At 52.4% G+C, this 16,666-nt stretch overlaps 1 protein-coding gene and 1 long non-coding RNA gene across 5 annotated transcripts; one reads left to right on the forward strand and one right to left on the reverse strand.

Annotated features, from left to right (window-relative positions):
- Window positions 1–5: 5 nt before the first annotated feature.
- ABHD16A (abhydrolase domain containing 16A, phospholipase) lies at window positions 6–12,356 on the forward strand. Of its 4 annotated transcripts, none has more exons than XM_081522485.1 (20): window positions 6–197; window positions 1,180–1,236; window positions 1,975–2,041; window positions 2,289–2,375; window positions 4,748–4,833; window positions 6,448–6,521; window positions 6,707–6,829; window positions 8,168–8,282; window positions 8,391–8,492; window positions 8,799–8,862; window positions 9,288–9,337; window positions 9,774–9,897; window positions 10,313–10,417; window positions 10,610–10,715; window positions 11,056–11,112; window positions 11,262–11,324; window positions 11,455–11,531; window positions 11,616–11,714; window positions 11,810–11,856; window positions 12,031–12,356. In XM_081522485.1, exons 1-20 carry the CDS (start codon window positions 66–68, stop codon window positions 12,112–12,114), a joined length of 1,719 nt encoding a protein of 572 aa, XP_081378611.1. In that variant the 5' UTR covers window positions 6–65; the 3' UTR covers window positions 12,115–12,356. The 4 variants fall into 4 exon arrangements, with proteins under 4 accessions (XP_081378611.1, XP_081378612.1, XP_081378613.1 ...); XM_081522486.1 differs by having other exon boundaries at window positions 10,652–10,715; window positions 11,241–11,324; XM_081522487.1 differs by having other exon boundaries at window positions 10,652–10,715.
- Window positions 9,564–14,902, reverse strand: LOC145518346 (uncharacterized). The gene is made up of 5 exons (XR_014062833.1): window positions 14,791–14,902; window positions 11,430–11,521; window positions 10,899–10,960; window positions 10,288–10,442; window positions 9,564–10,160 (listed from the first exon to the last, which is right to left on the reverse strand). It is a non-coding gene; the product is annotated as an uncharacterized LOC145518346 (long non-coding RNA).
- Between the last annotated feature and the right edge of the window lie 1,764 nt (window positions 14,903–16,666).

Genomic DNA, 16,666 nt, shown 5'->3' on the forward strand with positions numbered 1-16,666 from the left:
GCCCTGGGAGGGCGGGGCCGCCAGGGGGACCTGCTGCTGGAAGAGCAGCGGCCCTGGCCCGGGCCATGGCGAAGCTGCTGAGCTGCGTCCTAGGCCCCCGGCTCTACAAAATCTACCGGGAAAGGGACTCTGAAAGGGCCCCGTCCACCGTCCCAGGGACTCCAACTTCAGTCACTAACCCGCACTCCAGCTCCTGGGTGAGTCGATTCTCCCCTGGTTAAAAACATAGCACGGCCCAAACCCCTTTGCGGCCTTTGCTCCCCAGAAGCACCCATTATTGGAAATCGGGGGAGCCTGCTTGTCAAGTCAGTTGTCCGCAAAGTCTGTGCTCTTTGTGCTTCCTGGGTTAAAGTCACGCCTGTGGACTGACCGCCTGCTTTACTGCTGTTTGCCAGTGCTTTCTCATTCCGACTGCCATTCCTAGCTTTTTCCTCTCGCGACCCCTCACCCTGCCCGTCGTCGTTCATGCCGTTCCCAGTTGACTCTTAAGTCCTGGAAGAGACCCCGCTCGGATTCCGGAGCTGGATGATTTTGCCATCAAACTCTCAATTTCCTCGTACCCCGTGCCTCACCCGGTTCCGTTTATCTCCCCTGGCCTTGAATTTCAAAATGACTTCTGCAACATATCATATATCCGGTCTCCCCCACCCCACCCCTAGTCTGCCTTAGAGACCTCAGGATCATTGTGTTTATGAAAGCCGGTGAGGTGGTAGGCAGTGCCCCTAAATGCGCTCTTCCTTTTTATCGGTAGTCTCAAATTATGTTCATTGTACTCTACAAACTGCCCACCCCCAGCGACATTCTCTTCCTTAATGAATCTGCTCTGCCGATGCTTTTCTTTCCCTCTTAAAGTTGTCATGGTGTCGTTTCTTCCCTAACCCCAGATCCCCATCCGCCCACAACCCATTTGAACTGGGTTGTGGAAAAGGAGCAAAAGCCAGCCAAAGCTGCTTTCATTTTTGCTTCCAAGTCCAGCCCCCTGTGTTTGTTCTCAGGATCTGGAGTGGGAGATCAGGTTATGAGTCAGGGTGGGGAAGAGGGGAAGCAGAGACGTCCCAGGAGAGATGACTTTGGGGGCTAGGACTAGAGTGTTGCAGAACACACATCAGGGCTTCCAGAAGGGATGATGGAGGCCTTGTCAAGGAGCAGGGTCCTTAATTCGGCCATCTGTTTTGGCAGGATACGTACTATCAGCCCCGTGCCCTCGAGAAACATGCCGACAGCATCCTGGCACTGGTATGTCTGCCTTGGCATCTGGAACTACTGCATCTTTTCAGACCCAATTGCCCTCTTGACCCTTCTCCTTCCCATCCTGGGAGAAGGCAGTGCTCCTGGGGGGTGGGGAATGCTCTGGGCTCTGCAGCAGGCATCTCCAACACACATACACAAAGACAGCTCTCCAGTGTGCATACTTGGTACTCCCCTCTGGCCTATGCACGGCTTTCTCTGGGGCAGCCTGAACCGTGGGGAAACCGTGTTTACTTTTGGGACCATCTGCAGGTGCTGAGTCCTGCAGTCTCCAGTGACCTGTCCTCCCTGGCAACTAACCTCTTTGGCTGCAGAGACAGCTGTTCTCTCTGGCAAGGTTCCTTTGGTGACATTGGTACATCTCTTAGGGACCGGGCCAGGGACTGTCCTGAACAGGGCTGATTGAAAAGGCTTGATTACCTTGAGTGGAAAGAGACTGGTCTTTACATGTGATGAAATTATGTCCAGAGATGATGAGAGGAAGAAAATAGAAGCTGTGCCTAGTTTTCCCAGCTTCTGTTAATGCTCTGACACACCATCTTTCAGCAAATAATTGAGCACCTACTGTGTGCCTGGTGTCATGCACAGAATAGGTACTTGATGTGATATCCCTCAGGTTATTCACTTTGCTCAGAGCCTAGGCCTGGTAATGGCAGACCTGTGTGTGTGTGTGTTTGTGTGTGTGTGTGTGTGTATTGATTGCTTGTCCCTGTCTCTCTGCTGCAGGCTTCAGTCTTCTGGTCCATCTCTTACTACTCCTCTCCCTTCGCCTTCTTCTACCTGTACAGGAAAGGTCAGTGTGATTTCAAAGGTGGTGGGACAGGAAATGGGCAGATCGTTGGCAGCTGAGCCGATTCCCCAATGAGGAAATGGGACCTGTGATGAGGATGGCTTGGCTTCCCTCTTCCATCAGGCACCTTCTCCCTCTGAGGGCCTGCTGTCCCTCAAAGAGGGTGTGGTGGGGAGGTTGGGACTGAACTTGGAAGAGGGGCTGGGGGGCAGTGGGAAAAGCTTTTCACATAATCCTTCTCCCCTCCCAGGTTACTTGAGTTTGTCCAAAGTGGTGCCATTTTCTCACTATGCTGGGACACTGCTTCTACTGCTGGCAGGAGTGGCCTGCCTCCGAGGTAGGTAGAGAGGGAGCCTGGTTTGGATCTGTCCATCATTGGGTGGATATTCATTAAATACCTTCTGCAAATACCGTTTGGTGCTAGGCCCTGAGGGGAATTAATCAGTAGTCAAGACATGATCTTTTCCTTAAAGGGCTTGAGTCATAAGTATGAACAAATACTTAGCAAAAAGGTTTGTTATTATCTAGAAAAGCTGCATATACCCTCCAACAGTTCCATACATATCCATGTATGTTTGTAATAATCCTAAACTGGACTCCATGACCCCACATGGCAGGATGGATAAATACGTTAGAGAGTCGAGTCCTACCACAGAGCACCAGAGAGCAAGGCACCGAACAAACTGATTACACTCAGCTACACAGATGAATCTCACAGAAGTAACGGTGACCGCCAAATAATTTATGCACTATGTTTCCATTTATATAAAGTTCCAAGGGATGCATAAATAAGTGGCACAACACTAAAGAGAAACACAAGCATGATTGTCTTAAAAGTCAAAAGTTGGGAGAGTGATTACCTGGGAAGGGGAGCAACAGGCTGGGGAGGACCCCTGGTGGGAGGTGGCTTTATTCTCTTTCTTGACCCTGGTGATCAGCCCAGGAATGTTTGTACTTTAAACTGAATGTATACTTTATGTAAATACGTTATTATCTCACATTTAAAAAATGAAAAGAGATAAGCCTATCCATTGCCCTCTGGCAGCTACACAGGATGAAAACTGGGTGAGGGGGATGCCTAAGAAGGGAGTGATGGGGTCATGAGCTGGGAGGCTGCCTTTGGGTCCAGTCTGGGGTGAGGACCTTCTACCCATTCCGCCTCCTGATTTCCACAGGGCTGAGCTCCCTCCCCAGAGAGGCCTGTCCTGCCTATCTAAAAGTTGCTCCCACTCCTCAGTTTTGTCTTAATTTTCAATTTTATTTATTTTTCATTGAGGGGAGAAATTAAGTACAGAGAAGTCCAGAAAACAAAATATCAGAACTAAAATGCTTGTTTTTTGCGCTTATTGCTTCAAATACCTTTTGTCCATAAAATACAGGATTGGCCAAAAAGTTCATTCAGGCTTTTCTGTACGAGTGGAAAAGCCTGAACGAATTTTTTGGCCAACCCAGTGCTAAAGCATTACAGAGTTGGCGTTCCTGTTGGAATCTTCCCCAGCCCCAGAAGTAACCATTGTCATCTGGTGTGGGTTTTTCTTTTTCCTGGTTTATATTTTTATACTTTTACAAAATACCGACCTCATTCCGTCACATCTAAACTGCTGTGAATTGTAAATGCATATCAATTGCAGAGTTTTCAAATGTGAAAAAAATAATCTGCATTTTAGAATCTGTGCAAAATGACAAGTATAAACAATATATAGCATTTGGAGGGGTGCAGTTTACATTTTTAGCACAAATGACATCATTCCATCCAAATCATTCTTCAGCTCTTTTCATTCTCAGTATTGTTTGGGGGCGCTCTCCTTGATTATACATAGCATTCTAGTTCCTTCTGCATTTATTTTCTTTATAGCCTTTATCCCTCTCTTAATTTTTCTTGTTTACTCATTTATTGTCTCTCTCCAGCCCCACCCCACTCCCAACCAAAATGCCACCTCTCTGAGCACCAGGACCTGTGTGTCTGGTTTCCTGCTGTCTCTCCCCTGTCTGTCCCATGTCTGACACCTGTCGGGTCAGGAGAGGCAGAGAAGGCAGTTGAGACTCCCCAGCAGTGAAGGGAGAGCAGATACGATTTATGAGGGGCTGAGCAAAGAGAAAAAAGAGCTCAGTGTTGAGAATGGCCTTCGAATCAGGGAGGGAAGGGGAAGGGAGGCAGGGAGGAGGAGCCCAGGAATTGAAAGGAGGCAAAGATGGACCCAGGAAACAGGAGAAAGGAATCTGGACAGACAGGAAGAATGCTGAGAGGCACAGTTAAAAGAGAATGAAGACAGAGGAAGGGGACTTGGATGTAGTGAGGAGGTAATTATGGAATAAGAGCTGTGAAGCCAGATGCATGGAGTTAGAATTTGTAGGAAAGAGACAGAAAGGTAGCATTGGAGAAGGGTAGAGGGACAAGGAGAAAAACCCAGTGTTAGCAAGGGTAAAGCCTGAGGGCAAGTGACAAGTGTTTTAAGACTGGGAAGAATGAACTTCCTGAAGGGTGGAAGGTCCATAGTCTAGGAAGAAACCAACTGGAGAAGTTAGGGAGGGGAAGAATGCCAGTGGCTGGAATATGGAGGAAGGGAGTCGGCTCAGGTCACCTGTTTCCCCAGATCCAGGGCCCTCTGTTCTCTCACTTCTCTTTGCCCATCTCTGATTCTCTTCCTGAAACCCTCCCATCTTGCTTCCCAGTTTTCCTAATATGGTTTCCTATCCTCTCTCCACCAGGCATTGGCCGCTGGACCAACCCCCAGTACCGGCAGTTCATCACCATTTTAGAGGCAACACATAGGAACCACTCCGCAGAAAACAAGGTGAGAGGCTCAGCTGTCGCCCGAGTCACCGGCCAGCTTCGCCCAAGCAGGCAGATGTGTTTCCGCACCCACCTCACTGGGCGTTTGCTTGTACATGGCTGGACCCCTTCTCCCCTCCACAAGTAAACTGTCCGCCCAGGGAAATTTCCCTCCCCACTTCTGATGGAATATTCCACTAGAGCAATCCTCTACCCTCCATCTGCAGAATTGTCTAGACGTGGAAACATTCCACAGCATTTCCTAGAAGGGGGTTTTCTCTCTATCACAACAGCTCGTTCTCCCAAATGTTTGTTTATTTTTTGTGTGCGCTGAACACTGTACTAGTTTGGTTCAGGGATGGGACAAGACAGACAGGTATGTCCATCCTTGTGCTCAAGAGCACAGCATGGTGCCGGGGGAGAAAGGCTAGGGCAGAGTGTCATTGGGGCTGTGCCAGCCCAGCCAGTGCTGGCGTGTGATTATCTTTGAGAAGGGGCTTCAGGGCCCTATAAAGCTTTTCCTGTTACAAAGGGGTCTCTGGGATCAAACAGCTCTGACCACCATTGTCAGATTACTGGTTGCTCCACACCACCACTTATGGAGCTTTGTAAGGATGTTCCACCACGCCTTTTGCACACACCCTTTCTAATCCTCACAACCACCGCGGGAGGTGGCATTATTACCCTTCTTTATATGTCTGAGGAAACAGAGGCAAAGAGAGGTTACAAGACCCAGGCAGAGTCACCGAGCGAGGAAGTGACTCAGCCTGTGTTTGGGTCCAGGCCTGAACAGAGCTCGCCTGAAATTTGCTTCCCTGCATTTTGTTTTGTTTCACCATTTACATTTTTGTAAAATGTTTCTATTGCTCTCTCTCAGTCTAGTTATTTTTGAAAATGTCAAAAAAAAAAAAATGGTCTGTGACAGAAAATAAAAAAACTATTCTCAAAATAGAGTGCTGGGAGCTCTGGGGGCGGGGGAGGAAATACAGCAGAGTGGAAGGAATACAGCACAGCTCCTGCTGCCCTCGAAAAGCACGTGGACTGATCAGTGGAGTGAATGGAGGCACAGAGGGTCTGGGGGACCTGTGGCTGGCTGCAGGAGCTGAGGGAAGGGAGGTGGCCAGGAGGATGGACCAGTCAGAGAGAGCTTGATTCAGATGGTGGCCCAGGTGCAGAGGGGCTCCTGTGTGTACGACTTCCCTTCCCTCTCACCCAACCTTGGGACAGACATTTCAATCCTTCAAGTCAGCATCGTGTGAAGGACCCAGGTAGGGAAGGGAGCAATGACCAGCCAACAGGCCCCCCACCTTCTCCCTCAGAAGCACCAGCCCCTCCAGCCACCCCTGCTGGAGGTGAGTCAGCCTTAGATTTTAGAAAAGTGAAGAGTCTTCGGCTCCTCTTCTGGAGGAGGGCAGACAGGCCAGTCTTGATATTGTAATAGGGCATCCTCTCTTTCCTGATTTTGCTGGTCCTGGCATAATTTTCCATCTGCGAGCCAGAGGGTGCTAACTTCTGCATGTCCCCCCATGATGTTTGGGGGCCAGTCCTCTAGGTGGTGGGAGTGTCCAGGGTGGGTAGGTGGGCCCCCCCGCTCCGACTCCCCATATCATCCCCCATATCTCTCTGCCCACCACAGAGACAGCTCGCCAACTACAACTTCGACTTCAGGAGCTGGCCAGTCGACTTCCACTGGGAAGAACCCAGCAGCCGGTGAGGCCCCAGTTATTTCGCTGCCTCCCTGCTCTGACCTGTCCCCCACCTCCAGCCCCACCTGGGGTCCACTGCCTGCCTTCCAGCGCCGTCTCCTCATTCCTAGACCCCACCATCCTGTGGACCTCAGACGTCCAGCTTGCTGCTCCTCACCCCATGCTCCCCTGCATCTTTCCATTCCTCAGGAAGGAGTCCTGGGGGGGCCCTTCCCGCCGGGGTGTGGCCCTGCTCCGCCCAGAGCCCCTGCACCGGGGGACGGCCGACACCTTCCTCAACCGAGTCAAGAAGCTGCCTTGTCAGATCACCAGGTAGGAAGGCAGGGAGGAGAGGCGAGCTGAGGTGGAGGGAACATGGGGTGCAGGCTCCAGGACAGGGTGCTCCACTGGAGGATGACTGTCATTTATTGGGCCTGGTGCCATGGATATCTCATTGTGTGTGTGTGAAAAACAAGAGGTTCAGAGAGATCCACAGCCTCCCAGGTGGTGCCTGAAGAGCTGGGATATTAACACAGTTGTGTCTGACACAACAGCTCTTTCAGCGAGACTGAGGGGGAAGGATGAGGTTGTGGGTGGGGAGGGGATGCACGGCCTTGGCTGCCGCAGGGTCTTTTGGCAGCTGTGGCCCTAGCCTGGCCCCCCTGCTGCTTGGTTTTTCCATTGTAAGGCAGTTCCAGCCTCTGCATCTGTGAACAGCCTGCCTCATAGAGTTGGTGAGATTTAACATACTCTGAAGGGCTTCTTCCCTGCCTGGATGCCTGAGAGCATGAGGTAAAGCCCAAGTAACCACAGTGACCACCCGGATCTTCCAGTGGCGGGGCCACTGTGGGAGTTTTCTGTTGCTGGGGGCTAGGAGGCAGGTTGGAAGATACCAAGGAAGCAGGTAGACTTGGTGGTGGGTTGTGGACCACGTGCTGATTGATCAGAGGGACGAGCCAAGTTTGAGATGTTGAGGGGGGATGCTGGACAGGTTTGTAGTGTTTTCTGGGGACAGATCCTCCTTTGGGATTGACTGGACATTGTTAACTATCTTTTTAAGGAGTGGCACCTACCACATCTGATGTGTCTAAATTAGTGCTTTTGTTCAAGAAATATTTATTAAGCCCAGAGTATCCTGTGTTAGGCTCTCGGCACCTACTACATGGCAGATAACCGGGCATATTGTAATAAACAGTATTATTTATTTGGAGATTTTTAATAAATACATTAACAGAATCATAATTGTTAATTACTTTGCTTTTACTTGTCATATATACAAAGTATTATCTCATAAAACTTTCAAGATTAATATGTGCATATGTGTGTCCTAGATCACAATATAAAGTATCTTTAAAAGGTTGCAGTAAAAATAGTTAGAGAAGGGAGTTCTCTGCCAGTCCAGTGGTTAGGACTCCACACTTTCTCTGCTGAGGGCATGGGTTCAATCTCTGGTCGGGGAAGGAAGATCCTGCAAGCCACATGGCACAGCCAAAAACCAAACAAAAGATGTTTGAAAAATTGGTACATATATTGGTTCCTTAAGTCCTAGAAAAGGAAAAACGAAACTGTGAGGGTCAGAGGTGAAGCAGACCGCAGTCTATGAGTGCTAGGGCTGGGATGGTCCCTGGACTCCGCCTTGTTTGAGGTTCATTAACCCTGTGTCCCCCACAGCTACCTAGTAGCACACACCCTGGGGCGCCGGATGCTGTATCCGGGCTCTGTGTACCTGCTCCAGAAGGCCCTCATGCCTGTGCTGCTGCAGGGCCAGGCCCGACTGGTGGAAGAGGTAAGGCCCCCTTACCCATGAACCACCCACTCCCACAGCCCTTCTTCCCCAACCCATGAATGTGGCCTCCTGCCCTTCCAACTTGGCCAATCCATCTCCTCCACTCAGTGTCGTGGGCGCCGGGCAAAGCTGCTGGCCTGTGATGGCAATGAAATTGACACCATGTTTGTGGACCGACGAGGGACAGCTGAGCCCCATGGACAGAAGCTGGTGAGCGGGCACAGGGAGCCCAAAGGTAGAGCGTGGGGAGGGCAGTGGAAGTGGTGGGGTCTGCTGCAGCCCTAAGGAAGCCCAGTGGGGATAATCCCAGCTCCTACCTCCTCCCTACCAACCTCTTGGTGTAGGAAATCCCTGTAAGAGGGAAATGGATGAAGGAGTTAACATGCAGGGACCAAAAAGACATCATCGTAATAGTTGCCTCTTAGCGCTTACCATGTGCAGGGCCCCCACAGCTGCCCTCCCGGCCAGTAGTGGGATTTTCAGTCTCAACTGGGCTTCTTCCTGCTCCCTTTCTAGGTGATCTGCTGTGAGGGGAACGCGGGTTTCTATGAGGTGGGCTGCGTCTCCACACCTCTGGAAGGTAGGCCCGTGGCTCAGTCCTCTTATCTCTGCCCCTTGGGATGGAATGTCCCCACCTCCCCACATGGATAGGGCCTCTCAGGGCCTAACCACCTTCTCTGAGTGAGGTTTGAGACCCTTGCTTTCGGGAAAAGCCTACTACCCATTTGCTTTGCTAACTTTATATCCCTCCCCTTGGGCTGTGTCCTTTACCCTATTACGCTCTTGGTTCTGTTCCCATGCCTCAGTAGTCACATCTCTCTCCCTTCTGCCGTATCAGAACCTTTTTGTCATCTTCCCATTCTGGGAAGGCTTGGAGTTATTTGCCTCTGAGTTAGGTGTTAAGAGTTCCAGTGTCCTTCTGCTCCTTCCCCCAGAGCTAGGAGCAGAGAGTGGCCAGAGGTCATAGGCTGTGAGGTCCCAGCCCTTCCTCCCTCTGTGTTACAGCTGGATATTCAGTCCTGGGCTGGAATCATCCAGGCTTTGCTGGAAGCACGGTGAGACCTTCTCTGAAATCTCTTTTTCCTGAATTATAGTCTGTCTCCCTGTGGTCAGCCACTGGAGTCAGGGAAAGGGGTCTATATTTCTGTAGGCCCTCCCACTCACCTGTGACCTGGATGCCAAGGGAGGGGAGCTATAAGCCTCCTCCTCTTACATTGGGGGTTTGGCAGGAGGGGAGATAGTGGATCTTGTTGTAAATGACTGGTTTCTAGACAGAACAGCCCCTCTCATGGCCCTATTATTTATTTTTAATGCCACTGACAGAAGTCTATTCCATTAAGTAAGATGATAGCTCTCTGAATTGTCTGTTCAGAGCTGCAGTTCCATCTTCGCTGTCTATTGCAGTGTAGCTGCAGGAAGGGTCCATGCTGGGAGGGTGGGGGTGGTGGGTAGGTGGTCTTTTGTGCTGAACCTTTGCCCTTCTTCCTGCAGGGGGTGCCATTCCCACAGAATGAGGCCAATGCCATGGATGTGGTGGTCCAGTTTGCCATCCACCGCCTGGGCTTTCAACCCCAGGATATCATTCTCTATGCCTGGTCCATCGGCGGCTTCACTGGTACCCACCTCCTTCCTACCCTGCTACTGTAGGCGCACTCAGGCCATCTCTGTGTTCCCTCGGGAGTGGGGTAGAGGAGAGAATAGGTGGGCTCTCTGAGTGGGTCTGGAAGAAGCTATCATATTTGAGAACACTTCACATTTCCTTCCACCCTTGTGCCTGATGATTAAAAGTAGAACCTGGGTCCTGGGGTGGGGAGATCAAGGAGTGAATGTTTCCTCTGGTATTGTCTTCAGTGCAGTTCGTTCTCTTTGGACAGTGCCCTGGCCGAGTGAAGCAAGGGGTTAAGGCGAGACCTGGAGCTAACTTAGTAGGGAGGATGGGGTGGGCCTGTAGGGTCAGGGGGATGAGGGTAGGGGTGGGGGTGGGCAGGAGCCCCTTGGTCCTCACTCCTTCTTTCCTTTCCTGGTACCAGCTACGTGGGCAGCCATGTCCTACCCGGACATTAGTGCCGTGATCCTGGATGCCTCCTTTGATGACCTGGTGCCCTTGGCCTTGAAAGTCATGCCAGACAGCTGGAGTGAGTGCAGCTCCCAGGCCTTCCCCTGAGGGAAGAGGTGGGCTGGACGTGGGAGACGTTCTCACTGGAGATGGCTCCCCTCTGTGTGGGTGGGGAGTAGGCCACCACATTGTGGAGAAGCAGGGGGACTCCCCTGTCTGGGAACCTCCGTTTTCTATCTCCACGGACATTGGGGACCTTTGTGTTGTGCAGGAGCTTTGTCTCTGCTGTCCTTTCACGTTTATCTCACGTTAGGGGGCCTGGTGACCAGGACTGTGAGGCAGCATCTCAATCTAAACAATGCAGAGCAGCTGTGCAGGTGAGGGCCGGCCAGTGTCTAGCATCTAACACCCTTCCCCCACCTCATCCCCTGTAGAGATGCTGCTGGGTGTTCAAATGCTGAAATCAGTACCAAAGTACAAGCATAAGCCACTGCCCCATGTCCCCCGAGGGACCCTCCCACCACCCCCCAACCCCTCCCGGCTTCCCTGGGACCCTGGACCTTCTCATGATCTGGCAGCTAGTCGGTTCATGCCTGGCACAGCAGGGATCTCCTAGCAAAGCCTGAAAAAAAAACACAGCCAGTGTGGGGGTGAGGTGGCCAGTTGTCACCTGTCCCCGCTCTGAGGTCTCCCTCCCCACTGTGCTGTCCTCTGAAGGTACCAGGGCCCTGTGCTGCTGATCCGCAGAACCAGAGATGAGATCATCACCACCACGTGAGTGCCTGGGAACTTCTGCCCTCCTGGATCCCAGAGACAGCCAGGAAGCTGCCCCCCACCCCAAACAATGCCCACCAGAAACCCAGGCATCCAGACCCCGCCTCCCCAACCTCCAGTCCCTCCAGTGTCCACTCTTCTCCCCCCAGGGTTCCTGAGGATGTCATGTCTAACCGAGGCAATGACCTCCTGCTGAAACTCCTGCAGCATCGGTGAGAACCAGGGTGTGTGTGCACACACATACATGTTTGTACTGACATCAGTGCGGGGAGAGGGGGAGGTTTGGGGATGAGGAGTGAAGAAGACTGGGTCCTGACCTCCTGTTCCGGTGCTCCTCCATAGGTATCCCCGGGTGATGGCAGAGGAGGGTCTTCGAGTGGTGAGGCAGTGGCTGGAGGCCTCCTCACAGCTGGAGGAAGGTGAAAGGGGATCTGCTGAGGGCTTTGGTTGGGGGCTTGGCAAGACCGGGATGCTGATGGGCACTCATCTCTCTCCATGACCAGCCTCGATTTACAGCCGGTGGGAGGTGGAGGAGGACTGGTGCCTGTCCGTCCTCCGTTCCTACCAGGCAGAACATGGGCCTGAATTCCCCTGGAGCGTGGGTAAGGAGTGCTGGGGCAGAAGGGGTTGGGAAGAGCCCAGGAAGAGGGTGAATACCCAGATTGGTGGCCTGTGTTTGAGCACCTTCTCTATGCAGGGGAGGACATGAGTGCAGATGGAAGACGGCAGCTGGCTTTGTTTCTGGTGAGCTAAGGCGTGGGAGGCAGGAAGAAGGTGCCTGAATGGTCAGGGGCGCAAGTGGGGCTTGGGGACAGGGGTACCCTGTAAGCATTGGAAGGAGCAGCTTCTTTAAAGTGGGTAGTTGGTTCAGAAGGTGTCTGTGCTCTGCAGCCCACCTGTCCCACCTTCTCCCCTCAGGCTCAGAAGCATCTGAATAACTTTGAAGCCACACACTGCACCCCACTCCCAGCCCAGAACTTCCAGATGCCCTGGCACCTCTAGGGACCACCCTGGGACTCATTCTGGAAGAACGGATGGATGGAGACATGAGGAAGGACCCTGTTTGTGAATCTCTGTGTTTATTTTGCTGTTTAGAGTTTGTGGCAAGCAGGGGGACCACCCCCCTTCTCACCGTTCCTCTTGCACGTTTCCCCTCATCCATTCAGCAGTACCTAACCTTCCCCAGCACACACCCTGCATTAAATGAATGAATTATTCCTAATAATTAATAAAAGTATTTTTTATACCGGCTGGCTAATTTTGTGACTTCCCAGTATCCAGGAAGCCAGGGTTGGGAGTGGAGAAGAGCTGAAGCTCCAAATGACTGGGCTTTGAGAAACCCCACTTCAGGCAGCCAATTTAACCCTCACCGTCTCTGCTGTTGTCCCAGGGATTCAGCCCCCAACCTGAGTTGTCCTTGTGCTATGGGTCCCCAACCCTCACCTTTCCCTGGCATGCCTAATACCATCACCACTGTGCAGCCTCCCTGGTGCCTGCCTAGATCTTCCTGCATACAACCACCCCGGGAGACCACAGTGGCCTCCAATGCTCGTAGTTCATGAGCTCTGTTGTGTAATTCCTAGCACCTGACTTACACCTACTCAGCAATTCTACCAATTTCAGGGTCTAGCCTGCATGGTTCCAGCATCAGTACCTCCAGTTTTTCTTGCTTAGCTCTTGCTCTTTCTATGGGGAGTGAGGAATGGCTTGTTCCCCATGTCGTATGCAGCAAACCCTGCACAGCCTCCTCACCATGTCAAGTCTCTCTCCTCACACCCTTTTTGCAATTCAACAAACACAGGCCCTGCCAGGGACTGAGGACAAGGTGCCAAGGACTCAGGTCTTCCCAGAGCCATACTTCGCCTTTTTGGACAGCTGTTAGAATATTCTTGGTTTGAACCAGGAAACACTATTGGTTCCCTGTAGTATTAGTCGCTCAATCGTGTCTGACTCTTTGTCACCCCACGGGCTATAGCCCACCAGGCTCCTCTGTCCATAGGGTTCTCCAGGCAAGAATACTGGAGTAGGTTGCCATTTCTTCCATTCTATTTGCATTCCTCGGACCTTGTGGAACAGAATGAGTCCCTCTCCCACCCATCACTTTGTTGCCTGGCCACCTTCTTCCCTTGGAAACCTCTTTTCCAGGTGAAATATCCCTAGGTTTACCACCCTGGGCCCACCATTTTGAACAAGATACTTAAGGTGGGCAACTATATTGTGAGGTTCAGGATACCGTCTAACTTCAGTGTCTCCTCCAACCTCAATGCACAAAGCTCCCCTGCAATCCCAGGGGCAGAGGCTGTCTGCCCCAACCAGCTCAGCGGCTCCTTCAAGGGAAACACACTGAGGCTCCACTGGAAGGAGTGATCTGAGACTTGTCAGGTGACACGATGTCTGCTATTTGGGGTTAGAAGAGACTGGCTGCAGCTCCACAACGCTCCACCTTTAGTCAATACTGGAGACCTGATACTGGCACTCCTCCCCTCTGTCCTGTCCTAGGGAGCAAACAGGGTGAAATGTGAAGCTGTGCGACCAGCCGCGTGATTCTGAACCTGGCCTTCCAGATCCATTAGGTCACATTAGTCCTCTGGAAACCAAGTCTTTGTTCAGCCAAGGGAACCTCCTTAAATGCAAATAGGGGGCCCCACCTCTCACACCCTAGAGACAAAGTACTCCTTCCTCCTGGCCAAGGCCATTAGGGATTCTGTCGACCAGCCTCTACCACCACTGCCCCTCCCCCTTCTTCCTGCACTTTCTATAGAGAACAGTAGGTATGCCATGAGGGGTCCTTGGATATCTGAAGTGAGTGGGGAGAGGTGAGGTTCAGCATTTGAATTCCTGACCACACCACCCAAGAAGTCTCAGTCTACCCTTTTAGATGACTTCCCATCTGACAAGGCTTACAGCAGCTGTGTTTTCAGAACCACCCCTCTACCCCAGGGTGGGAGCAACTCCCCGTCCACTCTTCACCCTATTTATCAGGGTTCTAGCAGTCTCAGGAGAAGACCAGCTGAGATGCAGACACCATTCCTGCTGGGGCTCTGGCTCTTGCTGTAGCGGGCACTAATTGAGGCCTGAACACCCAGGCATCCCAGAGTTGTTGGGCAAACTGGGAGAGGGGATGGTGGCTGGGGAAAAGGAGAGCTAGCAAACGGACAGGAAACATGAGAAGAAGGGATGGGCCCTGGGCTGAGTCCTTTATCTTACCGTCTCATTGGCCCAGAATCCACCCTAGCTGCTCCCAGTGTGAGGGGCTGGACTCGCGCTCTCAGTTGCCTATTTGGGCTGACGGTTTGCTCCGTGTCCCCGGGAGGGGCATGTGTTTCCTGTACTGTCACAAATGAATGAGGCCCCCGAGGGTGTAAGGCTCCAGAGAGTGGGGAGCCCAAGTGTCGGGATAGCCAGGTATCCATCCATTCATCCAATTAGCAAGCCTTTCCAGCTCCCGCAGGAACCCAGTCATTCATTTTTTTTCTTTCATTTCTATTCGGATTAAAGATGCCTTTACTAGTTCCTTTCTAGACCGCGGTGTCGCGGCCACTCCCGTAACAGAACCTGGCTTTCGTCTGGCCCAATCATCTACAGCTCCGCCCCTTGTTCACCCCGATTTATTGTCCCCTAATTGCAGCATTCAGTCCTAAGGCCCGACCTGATTTGTTTGGTAATTCGGTTGCTTACCCTCAGATACCGTTAGTCCCGGGGGGGGGGGGCCCTCAGCGTGGATTTCTTCAGCTACTGCGGTCACCAAGGCGACTATCGCAATGCCCCGCCTCTTCACCCGGGAAAAGCCTCCAAAGGGCCCGTCACCGTGACAACGAACTCTGGAGGCTCTGCGCGCGCAGAAGCCGCGTCCAGTCTCGTGAACCGCGAGAAGCAAAACGAAACAATGCGCCTAAGGCCACGCCCCCTGAAGAAGGCCCTTTCCAGACCCTCTGAGTCCACGGTCGCTTAACTTCACCGCAAGTCTTCCTGGACCGCTCAGGACGACCCCTTCAGGGAGCCCAACCTCAGCCCCGCTAATATGCCTTCTCGTTGCGCTTTTATTCAAGAGACGGAGTCAAAGGGTGCTGTGCAATTCTCTTCTGCTTCCCCTTTGCCCTTTTTGCTTCGAAAACAGCCCCCGCTGTCTCTTTTTGTCACTCATTCAACATTTATATCGGTGCCAGGTGCTCCTTCCCAGTTCGCCATTACTCTGACTTTTCTCTAAAATAATTCTAAATTCTATTTTTATCATGCCAAGGCTCTTCGGGTGAACGCAGTGGTGTGTGTTTTTCTCGTACTTTTTCTTTCGCGTCCGCCTTTCTTGGTGTGTCTCCATCCTTTCGTCCTAGCCTTCTCATCAGCACCCCAAGACCGGGTGATTCTTGGATAATCTGGCACCACAGCAGGGAACCCTCGGGCTGGGCCCGGCCCAAAACCTTCAGACCGGAAGCTGGTGCAGGGGGAGCGTTCTTGGAAGCTGAGGACTTTCCGTAGCCCACCCGACCCTTAAAGCTAAAAACCTGAGTCTCTCACAGAGACTGATCTGGCCAGATTCCGACGGAGCAGGCGAGGTGAGCCCAGGAGGTCCCCCCCAGCGGAGGAAGCGTATGGGGCGCCTGGAGCAGCATCCGGGTGTGGGAGGGATGTTGCCACCACAGTGCCACCTTCCGGGGAAGCCGCGTAGTACTTAGGTGGTCCGCCAGGGCAGGCTTCCCTGGTGGTCGGTAAAGAATTCGCCTGCAATGCGCGAGACCTGGGTTCGAGATCTGGGTTCGATCCCTGGGCTGGGAAGATCCCCTGGAGGAGGGCATGGCAACCCACTTCAATATTCTTGCCTGGAGAATCCCCATAGACCGAGGAGCCTGGAGGGCTACAGTACAGTCCATGGGGTCGCCAAGAGTCGGACACGACTGAGCGACTAAGTACACACAGTACACACACACACAGTGCACACACAAACACACACATCAGGGCAGGATGCCTGGGTCCCCACGAAGCGCGCGACCTTCTCAGGTTTCTCTCCAGCCGCCTGGCCAAGAGCTGAGCTTGGGCTGGGGGCCGTCCTCGCGTCTTCCCAAAAGCTCTGAGGTGCAGCCAGGCGCGGAGAGCGAGCTCACAGCGCCAGAGCCGGTGGGCGCCGGAGATCAGACCCACTGACCTGCGGTTGAACTGAGGCGGGACCGGAAAAGGCGGGGGGGGGGGCGGGTGGCGTAAGGAAAGGCTCTGGTTTTCTGGAACCCCTACTGGACGGAGTAGGGTTACTCGCGACTCAGGTGTCCTCGCTTTTGGATTGCTGACACGTCTTCCCCATCCTGCAAAATGGTATCACAGTCATCCCCTTTTGCAAGCCTATCCCCGCTTCCTCACCTAACATTCAGTCTAAGTCCAAATCTGTCCAGTCTTCCTTCTAAATGCTGCTCAGAGTCATTCACTTCTCGGCTTCCCTCTCTTCTGCTAGACCAGGCCGCCATCTTGTGACTGGACTCAGGAATAGCTTCCTAACTGGTTCCCCCGCCTCAGAAATCTTTTACAAACAGAAATCTGATCTTGTACTCTCCTGCTGAAATCTCTT

Source organism: Giraffa tippelskirchi, chromosome 8, assembly GCF_054371585.1.
Source record: "Giraffa tippelskirchi isolate mGirTip1 chromosome 8, T2T-mGirTip1v1.2.pri, whole genome shotgun sequence".
In the NCBI taxonomy this organism is placed as follows: Eukaryota; Metazoa; Chordata; class Mammalia; order Artiodactyla; family Giraffidae; genus Giraffa; species Giraffa tippelskirchi.

Bases quoted from the DNA above. Each gene is read 5' to 3' on its own strand.
- ABHD16A (XM_081522485.1), top strand. From the start codon at position 66: ATGGCGAAGCTGCTGAGCTGCGTCCTAGGCCCCCGGCTCTACAAAATC. The intron at 10,716-11,055 runs GTGAGGGCCGGC...TGTCCTCTGAAG, and splicing joins AATGCAGAGCAGCTGTGCAG to GTACCAGGGCCCTGTGCTGC. The intron at 11,325-11,454 runs GTGAGAACCAGG...GCTCCTCCATAG, and splicing joins CTGAAACTCCTGCAGCATCG to GTATCCCCGGGTGATGGCAG.